This window comes from Ochotona curzoniae, unplaced genomic scaffold (genome assembly GCF_017591425.1).
Source record: "Ochotona curzoniae isolate NIBS_2020 unplaced genomic scaffold, NIBS_Ocur_1.0 contig_2688, whole genome shotgun sequence".
In the NCBI taxonomy this organism is placed as follows: Eukaryota; Metazoa; Chordata; class Mammalia; order Lagomorpha; family Ochotonidae; genus Ochotona; species Ochotona curzoniae.
Window position 1 is genome coordinate 22,614,752 of NW_024465553.1, and position 11,874 is coordinate 22,626,625.

The 11,874-nt window shown below is 33.9% G+C and overlaps 1 protein-coding gene across 12 annotated transcripts in view; it reads right to left on the reverse strand.

Moving 5' to 3' along the window:
• The window catches only part of GPHN (gephyrin), a 276,180-nt gene that overhangs the window by 97,311 nt on the left and 166,995 nt on the right, over nt 1-11,874 (reverse strand). For 2 of the 12 annotated variants that reach the window (XM_040975430.1, XM_040975426.1), the window contains one exon: nt 7,124-7,165. The exons of the other annotated variants lie outside the window; for them this stretch is intronic. In XM_040975430.1, the coding sequence (XP_040831364.1) occupies nt 7,124-7,165 (42 nt within the window). The remainder of the gene's footprint in view (nt 1-7,123; nt 7,166-11,874) is intronic. 12 annotated transcript variants of the gene reach the window in all.

Here is an 11,874-nt window from a genome sequence, read left to right on the forward strand (position 1 = left end):
CCTCTCTGTCTCTCCTCCTCTCTATATATCTGACTTTCCAATAAAAATAAATAAATCTTAAAAAAAAAACTTCCCTGAAGCCTCTGTCTCATCCATCCCATTCTCTGCTAACCATTATTCCCAGTTGAGATCGACTTTAACTTCTATATACAAGAGAGGACATGTAGTATGTCTTTCTCTCTGTGGCTTATTTCTTTTAACACAGTGACCTCTAGGACTCAGGTTCTGATTGGTCACATGAGACAACAGCAATACCATTTTCACAATCAATTAATTTAATAATGTCATATACTGAAATAATGGATAAGGAATAAATTTGAGATCTTAGTTATATACAATATAGTTGTAATTGTGGAGAAAGAGAGGGACTGTGATAGATTATATTCAGGTTGTTAATATATAGCTTTGTGATGGTCATATTCCTAGAGCCATACCCGACCAAAGTAAATGTCATTTAAAAAGAAGCAGTCACAATGAGGGATAGGAATAATATAAAGTAATGATGGCTAGTTATGGGATTAGTAATTTGGGTGATGATGAAATTCCATATTTGCCCTAACAATAAACATTACCACAACAATGAAAGAACAGATCTAAAATTTTACTTAATGTTAATGAAAAAGTTATGTGGCTCACTGCCTGTTGTACTGGACAGAGAGGATATACACTGAAAAATGGAATAAAGAAATGTCTGGAAGTGAATCAAGGTGGTCGTCAACAATGGATAAAGCAGCCAGAAAGGCAGGAGTTAAAGAAACATTGGGTGATATCACTTATAGGTATAAATGACATTCCCTTGATAGGATGACTAAGGGTAAACAGGTATAAAATACAAAGGGTGTGTTAATTAGGTAGGTATATTGATACGATAATAAATACCAGGAAGAAATAAGAACTTTACTAAGAAGACTGATTAGAGAGCAGAGGGGAACTGAAGTAGTAGTTTGGAAAGATTTGTCTAGTGTAATAAGAAAGGGAGACTATATAAAAGAAACCTTGTCATTTACCTATTGGAAATAACTCAAGTCTGAGGTAATTAGGAACTGATTAGCCATTTCAGAAGAAAAAAATGACTTATTTATTTAATACTAAGCATGATATATACTAGTGTTCACATACCTTATCTATCAATTCTCCTTGAAACACAAATGCAGAAACATATGGAAGCCTTTTCATTTGTTGTAAGCCCTCACCATTTCTTGAATATTTATTGTCTGTTTTATGACATGTAAAGTTTGTCACATCAAAGGCAGAACTCGAAGCAGATTTATCTACAAATGGCATTGTATATAATAAAATAACTCAAAAGTCACAAATTTAATGACACACTGTATGTCAAAAGTGAAAAAGGGAGGAGAAATGATAACTAGCAGATTTCTATCCTAGTAAACTTTGAGAACATGACTTCTGACATTTTCAAAGCAGAATTGCACTATTGAGTTTGTTCCAGACAAACAGCAACTGGAAATATAAGAATTAACTAAGTCACATATGTAATATACTATCATTTATTTCAATAATATTTCTAATGTAATTTTGCTTGTAAATTCTAAGGAATAGAAAAATAACAACATGACTGTAAGCCAATTTGTAATTGAATAAAACTGGATTTAAGGAAAAGTACTATATGGACTTTCTTCATTCCTATTTCCATAGAGATATAGCTAATATGTAAATATAAGAATGTATTTACAAGTATATATAAATTTATGTTTATAACTCTCTATTTCTTGTCTCCTGCTTTTCCTTCTCAAATACACATGGCTTATATATTAGTTTTGGCTCAAAATCTTAACATTTCTCTTGACTTCCTTTCACTGATAATCTCTGTTATATTTTAAAAAAATCACAGCATATGTGGCAGATATTTATGCATTAGCAGAAATCCACTAATGTTAACTATAGTGGCATGCTTTCAAAAATGTTTTGATTATGGAAATTTTAAAATGTATGTCCAACTCAGAGTACCTGCGTTCAAGTCCAAGTCCTGCTTCTCATTCTAACTTTCTGTCAACACAGACTGGGGGAGGCTCAAGTACTGGGGTCCCAGTTACCTGTGTAGGATACCAGGAATGAGTTCCGGACTCCTGGCTTTGGCCTGGGACAGATTTGATTGTTATGGGCATTTGAAGAGTGAATCAGCAGATTGCAGACCTATCTGTTTATCTGCCTTTTAAAATAAACAAAAATTAAAAAAAAAAAAATGGAAGAAGCATTAAAAGAGAAAGTGTGGTAAAAAAATATGCCCAAATGGGCAGAAGTACCTAAGTTCTGGTTTTGAAAATTATTAACCAATTCTTCATTTTTTTTGCAACAATGTTTTACTCAGATTTTTCAAATATATCTGCAAAGTATGTGTTTTTTCCTTTTATAAACCACTGATTTGGAACCTATTGAGGTGTATCAACTTAATTTCTCTTATTTACAAGTTATTTATTTGAAACTCAGAGTTGCAGAGAAACACCAAGAGAGAAATTTCATTTGCTGCTTCACTCCCTAGATGGCAGCAATGGCTCCGCTTGGCCAGGTCGAAGCCAAGAGCCAGAAGCTTCGGGTCTCCCAACGGGTGGCAGGGGCCCAAACACGCGGGCCATCCTCTGCTGCTTTTCCTAGGCCATTAGCAAAGGGCTGAATTGGAATTGGAACAGCTAGGACACAAACTGATGCCTAAATGTGATGCAAACATCACAGCCTGTCACTTTAACCACTGTGCCACAATGTGCGCCCACACTTTATGCTCTAATTTAACTGCAGCAACTTTCAATTCACCTCCAAAAATAAAATGAGGCAAGAATCACAAAACTTCAATAGTAGCAGTTGCAATTCTTTCAAAAGATATTATTTTTAACAGATCTCTTCGCAACATCTACAGTTTGCTTAAAACTACTGCTTACAAAATAACATAAAATACCCAAAAGAATGAAAGAGAATATCAGAGTAAATAAACAATCAATCACTAAGAGTTTTCCCAGTAAGTTTCCAATTTTCATTTATTTATTTTCATGTTTAATTTTAAAGAGGGACAGAGTGCTACAGAGAGAACTTTAATGTGCTGATTCATTCCCCAAATCCCTAGTACAGCCAGGGTTGGGGCAGGACAAAATCAGAAACCTGGAACTTAATCTGGTTCTGTGACTTTGCTCAATAGCTGAGAAGTACACAGCTGAAATCAGAAGCAAAGCTGACCCAAGATGCAGGCATCCCAACGAGAACTGTAACTGCAGCACTGAAGCAGCCACCAAAGGAAGATTTTATAAAGTAGAAAATCTGTGATTATCTCACAACAGAGAATGATTATTTTACTATTATGATTGCTTCTACTTTAATTTGTAGTTCTGTGGTATTCAAAAGTGGTCTGATTGTTTCCTTCCTTTCTGTTCATTTGAAAGGCAGATTTACAGGGAAAGAAGGAGAGCTAGAAAGACAGGATCCTCTTTCTGCCAGTTCACTCCCCAAAGGGTCACAAAGGTTGGAGCTGAGCCTGAAGCAAGGATCCAGAAGCTTCCTCTGGGTCTCCCACATGGGTGCAAGGGCCCAAGGTCTTGAACCATCCCCTGATGCCCTCCTAGGCTACAAGCAAGGAGCCAGAAGGGAAGTGGAGCAGCCAGGACACACACCAGTGATCACATGGGATGCCAGAGATGCAAGGCAGAGGATTAGCCTGCTGAGCTGCACCAGCCCCATTTAATGTAAGAAATGCTTTGGTATTTAAAATTCAGTTCCCTTCTATCTTTTCTTTTGCCTTTCCCCCTTTCTTCCTATAATATTTAGATCCATTACTTGCAACTTTATTAAAGCTTCCATTGGCAAAAGCTCCAAAATGTTTTAAAGGTTGGTTTAGATCGGAATTGGTGTTCTATTTTGTAAATTGCAAGTTTCCTTTAGTAGCTGAATGTTCTTAAGTATCAAACAAAAAATAATTAAGTTTCACTCCCTATCCACTCAACAGTCAGTTCTATCCTATTCTTTTGACATTTGAGATCAGGTTTTTAAAAGGGTTAAAATCACACAGTAAAAACATGACAGCTTGAATGTTGTGGCCTTTTTGTTTATTTTTTTTATTGAGACACTATGCTATAAATCACAGCTAATTTATATCTAGCATATATTTCTATTTCTTAGCTAAATCAGAAAAATAAGTATTTCTGCCAAGAGATAGTATTATAGGTTTGTTCTAAACCAAGAGAATTCTGAAACGACTTTATCAAAGGATTTTATAGGATGAGCACTGCTACAAGGTTGAAGATTAGTTAGAAATTTGGAAGTTGAATTCTTTCCTTTTTCAATTTCACTTGAAGGGATTTTCACCCTCAGAAATCTATCTCATTATGTATTGCTATTTAATGTGAAACTAATTCCAAAGGATAGAAAACTAACAGATTATTTTTAAATAAGTCTTAGCAGGGGCACAACTACTATTTCTTGAATTACTAATAAAGAAAGATGCATATTCCTGAATTTCCTTGAATTAAATTTTACATTTAATAAATACATTATTATATAACCCAATGTTATGTGTGAATCTGAACGAGGTAAGTACTTTAAAAACACAAGACTGCTACAAGACAGCCACAGAGCTCATGGTTTTGATCCCTGGCTCAAGAGAAGGAAGCACAGATATCAAGAAAAAAATTTTTTTCTGCCATTGCTTTGTTAGCTTAATCTCCTGGGCAAGAACTCTAACCTCTTTTGCTCTTTGTTTCTTTGTCTTTAAAATGAGAGCTATAATAAATCCCTTATCTAAAAACAGATACTGTGGAGATTTAAGATAAATGAGATAACAAACACAGAACTTTTCACATAACACTTTCAAGAAAGGTTGTTCCATAAATACAGGACAATTGCTGAGCAGTTACAAGTTGGATGAAGCTGAAAATTTAGTTCCTCCATAACTCATGGATAGGTTTATTTTTGAGCAAGGCTTATTTTTTTCATTTTATGAATGCCACAAAGGATAATGATGTACGACTGGCAAAGCCCGTGTGCTAGCTACATGAGGGGCTGGAGATTCCGTCTCATTAACAGTGAAGGCAGGTGAAGATGTAAATGGGAGGGAGAGTTCAAGCCATGGAAGATTTGATTAACTCCATAGTGATGCTATAAAATAAATACTACACTTTACTGGCAGTTCTATAAAGATATTTCCAATGAAAAACTGAGATGAGAATATTCCTTAAAATTTTAACATTTGTATTCTAAAATTTTATGAAATGAACACTTGTCAATTAAAGATGGAATATAAAACAATTATGTGAGGTTATTTATATGCAGAGAATTATGAGTATTAGGTCCCTTGAGGAGTTCTTCATTTAATTGGTCTTTATAGCATTAAAAATGAAACATAAACACCATCTATGGAGACCACAGTAATGTGGCACTGAGTGCAACAGGGAAACCCTACCAGAAATGGCAAAAAGAGAAACATACTTCATGACAAATAAAGCCCGTATGTCACAATGAAAGAAACAAACCCAGATGAAGCCAGAGTTCATTTAAGAGCTGAGTGCCATGGAGAAAATGCCATAGTGTACACAGTACCCCCGAGAAGCCAGTTCCACACTCCAACCTGTGAGCCCTCCTGCACACATGCTGTCACAGAGAAAGCAATACCCTGATGGATGCTGTAGGCTGTGACTGAAGATGATGCCAATGGCAGACTTCTGATACACTCTCATGGGAAATGGAGACTTGCCTGGATGAAGTGGCAGAAAGAAATGGGTTAAATATTTTTTATATACTAGGATCATAATCATGGGAAATTAAGAAAAGACCTGTGAAAAATATGTGATGAGATGTTATCAACTTCTTTCCAAAGCCCTTCTTGATAACACTATAGTTCATCTGCATCTTTCTACCTAAATATTTTGAAAAAAAAAAAAAAACCCAAAAAAAACCCAACAAACTCTTCTTCATAAAGTCGGGTCTAAGAGAAAAAAGTTGGTGACATTTGTAGTTTGCAAAATGAAAATAAATAAGATGGCTACTGATTCAATAAACTCAATTTGTGAGCATGTGAGTGTAGTTATGCTTTATATTTTAACGATTCTTCTTGTACATCTACTACCTAGTACTTTAGATAATACAACCATTGTTCTCATTTTGCTTCTTGTACAATATTTTTATACTCTGAATTAAGCTTACAGCATATATGACAGTTAAAGTAAAAAATTATGATCTTAAAATTCACAGGTTATTAAGGCCTTTAATCTACTAGTGATGTTTTAGGCATGTTCTTGCCCCTCAGCTACTCAACAATACTCTTCCTTCGGAAATTAGACTTAGTGGGTATTCAAAGTCTATTAATAACCTTTCCAAAACTCTGTTTTACACAAACAAGAAAACCCATTTGTGTTATGGTTTAGCATAACTGGAATAAGAATTAGGCCCTGAAAAGGCAAAGAGCACAGGTCATTTTTCTTGTAAAATATTTGTTAAAAAAGAATGACTCACGACCGGTAATCTTTTAGACTGTGAGAATGTGATGAAAATGTAAATGTGAAGGAAATTATTTACCCTCATCAGTCTTTTTTTTTTTTTTTTTTTTGCGGGGGGTGGGAGGGAATCCCAGACTACCCGAAATTGTACCACAGAATTAAAAATTTCAAAATAAAAATATATAACAGAAAAGAGACTGAATCTTCTATTTTATTTAGAGGCAGGAATTATACTTACTTTTACTTAACAATCAAACTTTGTAGATTCTTATGTCTGTGGTTAAAGGGACTGAATTATCACTGATTTAATACAAATCTTCAGCCATCAAAGAGATAATATAGGTATGCAAACTGGAATCTCTCTTCAGTCATATGAGTTCCACAATAAATTATCTGGTTCAAAGGAATCTTTTTGGAGTTAAGGAGATAGTAACAAATAGATTGGGCATTTAGACATTTTAAAATGATACGGTGATTGCCAAAAATACTTATTCAGACAACAGTGCAGTAGAAAAATATAGAAATTTCCCCCTAAAATAGATGGCTTTTCCCCATTTGTGACCCTCATCCCTTTCAGCCAAGTGCAAAGTGCAAGGCAAAATAAATTAAGGCAAAAGGAAAATAAAATAAGATAAATGGTGAGGGCGAGCATGTTGCTGATCATGTAAGAAAATACGTGCAAAATATACCTCCGATACACTATAGGTGGATGAACACGAGGGAAGCCGAGCCTGGTTTTGCAGTGGGGAAGAGAAAACACTGTTAAAGAGGAAATGATAGAATACAAAAAAGGGTCTCAGAAGGTGTAGATGGCTCCATCACCAACACAACTGCCACATCAGCCTTATTAGCAGACACTTGAGTTTGATAACATCTCAAGCCTCAAGTTATTTGAAGGAGAACCTAATGATTAAAAAAAAAAATTACCTTGCTAAAAAGAAAAATCCATGACGGAGATGATGCTCTCTGATCAGAGCCTGGTATGAACTCACTGAGAAGGATGGCCGTTTGTGGGAGAGAGCAGAACACTAGAAACTGATTTCTATGATCTCATGCAGAAGGCCACTGGTTTAACACTACTAAACTGCATGTGAAGCTGTTTACAACATAACTCCACTTACATCTTCCTATCCCTCTGAAGAAACCAAAGCCAGTTCAGTGATTTCTTTCTTACTTCCTATTCCTACTATTGTATTTTCAGTTTTACTCTCTCTGTGTCTTTAAACATTTATATATGCACATATATATATAAACGTATGCCAACATAAGTGCCAAATGCAATACCACAAAATATATAACATAAATGTCAAAAAATCCTCTAATTACCTGATAATTGCATGTTTCACTGATTTCTTTGAATAACAATTTTGTCAATTATTTTAAAAAAAACCAGCCATTTTATGCTTATAATTTTCTGCTCTGTTACTTTCTAGGTTGTCATATAGCCATGTTCAACTCTGTGTGCTCATTTTTCGTTATATTACTGCAAAGGTATGTGAGCTCAAATTGTAGGTGTGCATTAGCCAGTTACAGAATTCTGAAGTGAAGTTATAAAATTGAAAGTTATGGTGGGGAAGTTAAGGACTGGAGAAGATTACATGGGGAAGAAATTGGAAACATCTTTAATTATCAGATGAATTTTCTAACTATTTTTGGCACCTACCACAGCAGAATGTAATTGCTCAATGAATGTTTACTGAGTGAATGCAAATAGAAACTCTTGGCCTTTCCTTAAATCACTGAAGTGATGAAACCATAGCCAGGAGTCATGTTTATCCTCATAAGGATTTGTGATAAAAACCATTACTGCCACATACTACTTTGAGCACGTTTTAAAACCACAGTAAAAATTTCAGCCATATCTGTATCTAATTTTCTCTAGCAAGAGAATATTTAGAAAATTTTGCTATGCGTATTTGTACTATTTCTATGATTATAATCACAAAATGGAAAATATTCAAAACAGCTGACAGTCCTTTTACCATTTTCTATTATTGCAGAAATTTACTTGCTAAAGAGAATTTATTACTACCCTCTGTGTATTACTCAGTTTCATGTAAACCAATTCCTCTGTGAACATTAATTTCCCTATAGATGTGTCACACATACTCAAAGTGAAGACCTCGGCTTTGTAGGTGATTTTCGACATATCTGGAGGGAATTTTCTTGGTTTGGTGCTTAAGATAGATTTTGTTATTTCTCAGTATCACTGAGTCTTGAGAATTGAATTACTTTTTCATAATTAAGGAATCCTATGGAATAAACAGTAACAACATTAGTCCATCTTCTAGATAATGCTAAAATTGATTTATCCTCATCCTTACGATGATCATAGCCTGGCAATATTTGTAAAACATTAACTGCCAACATTTTAAGGATGTTATATAATTATAATAAAAACCAGTAAATAAGTACATATAATGAATGTCAGCAAATGTCTTAATTTCAAATATAGAAGATTCAAGCAATGTTTTTCATATAAGAACTAAAAGGTATTGAAAGCTGCCCAGAGAAAGTCGATTCGACAAATAAACTAATGCTTACACATAAGGACACATGTCCCAGCTCTTCCTCCTTATTCAATCAGTTGGCTGGCTCAATCTATATTTTATTGTATTGTTTCAGGGCTGAAGATGAAAGTATTGTTATATGGCTACATCAGGTTTTCCTTCTCTCAGTTGTACAAAATTCCCTATAGAAGTGTCAGGCTTCTGGTAAGGTCAAACAAGAAATTCAGTAGAAATTGAAAGCTGGACAACAGCTTTCAGGGGAGATAGCTTTATCAAAATATAACGAAATAACACATAAATTATATCCAACAAAAATAGTCTAAAAAACACATTTTTAAAAGACGTTTAGAGGAGGAAGAACAGAATTTCAGTTTATAATCCAAATCCCCCAGACAATTTCAAAAAAGAGCAACTGATAATATACATTCTATGTATGACAGTCCCACTTCTGAAGGTTTACCAGTAATTCCATGGTATTTGTATCTTGTGTGTAGGAGTCTGGATGTGATTTGGGGAAATGGTATAAGAGCAATTAGAAAAAGCAACATAAAAAGGAAGAATAAAAATAAAAAGGTGGAAGCTCTCAGGGGAAAGACTTTCAAAAGCACATGCTTCCATGAAGAAGAATCTGAAACCAGCCTCAAGACAAAGGAGCAGCTTTCCTTTTCTCAAGCTCCAAGATGAAGATTATTTTCATAAATCCTATTATAAACTTTAAAAGTCAATGTTAATTGTAAGAGGTCAGAGAAAATGTTTAAGGTTTTACAGGTCAAATAATCTCTATAACTTTGCAATAGGAAATAATCGACTAGAGGTTATAAGCAAATAAACGTCTGTGGGTATGTATCAAGGACATATGTTTTTGGACTGTGAAATTTAAATTTTATTTAGTTTGCACCCATGAAATGTTCCTGTTTTGATTTTTTTTTGAAAATCATTCTTAGCTTATGGGCCAGGAGAATATCAGGTTTTGGGTAAGAAGTTTGCCATCTCATAGGTTATAGTATTCATTTAATGAATATAAAAGTGTAAAAAAGTCTTCCATTTTTTCATGAAAAATATAGGAACATTCAGAACTAATGGTGGGATGGAAATAATGACCTATTTTGGCATTCAAGAAATTAATTCTTAGATATTTAAAAACCACTCTTCAAAATGCTTCTCTGTACAGATTTAGATGTTCTTTTTAATATGTACCTAAAATATTCTTATTTCAAGTGAAATTCTTCTACTGACCATTTGCACTTCAAATATCATTCCTCACACTACCTATGGAATAGATAAACCCCAATTTTTATGTTAATAAATCTTTAACAATTATTAATTTCATTAGTGTAGCAAATCTTTATAATTTGCTACACTAATGAAATAATTGTGTTTCTTCTAATTTGTTGTTTTCCATTTTAATTCTACTCCTGTACCAATAAACCATCTTTCAAATCCTGTAATTCCTTTTATTTTTCCAAAGTTTTTAGGTAAATAGCATATTTAGTTATTCAAAACTTGTCTACATATTTATTCCTGAAACAGAAATAAACTGTTAACATTATATGAACTACAAACTTGGATGGAACATAAAATTGTTACTTAAGATTATTTTACTTTTTTTTGTATTCAAAATCATTTATCACTTCTTCTGAATATTCAAATATTATTCCTCAACGTACCTGCTCTTCATCTATAGTTTCTTTGCAAATTTATCTTGAAATCTATTATCTAAATAAAATAGTAGTGTAATACCTTATGTCATGGGTTTAAATTTCCAAGACTGCACTAGTCTTTAATCTTTTGCATCATTTTATTAGGAATATTAAGATATTCTTAATACTACGCTTATACATTTGTTTAAACAGAAAATATATTTTACCTTTATATGGTTTCTTTCTTTAATCATCAATATTACATGTGATTAGTAACATATGTGTAGTAATTTTTGTAGTCATTAAATTAGGCCAACTCTACTTAGGTACAAAATAATAATCTTAGTATTAATATTACTGAAAAACTACTTAGTGTTAAGAATACTGCTTCTTACAACGTACAGAGATGATATACTCCTGACTTAGCCAAAAAGAATCAATCACATCCTAGATTTTTGTTCTTAAAGTGTCACTGTCGGATGAAGAAAATGTTTTCATATAAGGGATAAAGAAAATCTAACAGTATTCCAAAAATTACTTCTTAGAATATTTAACTTTATATCATTGACTATCTCTAGTAAATAAGGAGGCAGACTTGTTCCTATCTAAAGAATAATATATTGCATATATCAGTTGACATTTTAATTGAATCCTTATCCCACACTCTATATGTCTTACTTGCTCCAACATTAAATGTTGAACTGGCAACATGTTTCTGAATCTTCCTTGGCAACAGGCATCAGTTTTCAATGAATTAAATCATGGTTCTTTTCATGAAATAGTCACTGTATGCCTCTTCTACTTTTAGCAAAAAAACAAAAAACAATCCTGCTTAACACGGTGTATAGTTTTGAAAACAAATTGCTTCACTTATAAAAATAATTTTTAACACAGAAAACATTTTGAGATGTATTTGAAAAATATAAATTAAAGGAATTAAACATTTAGCTAAGCATTTGAAGGGCCCAGCACGGTAGCCTAGTGGCTAAAATCCACACCTTGCATGCACCAGGATCCCATTTGGGTACCAGTTCTGGTCCCAGCGGCCCTATTTCTCATCCAGCTCCCTGCTTGTGGCCAGGGAAAGCAGCAGAGGACGGCCCAAGGCCTTGGGACCCTGCACCCGCATGGGAGAGCCAAGAGGCTTCTGGCTTTGGATCAGCTCAACTCTGGCCCTTGTGGCCCACTGGAGGAGTGAATCAACGGACAAAAGAGCTTCTTCTCTGTCTCTCCTTGTCTCTGTAAATCTGATTTTCCAATAAAAAAACAAAATAAATCTTTTAAAAAAGC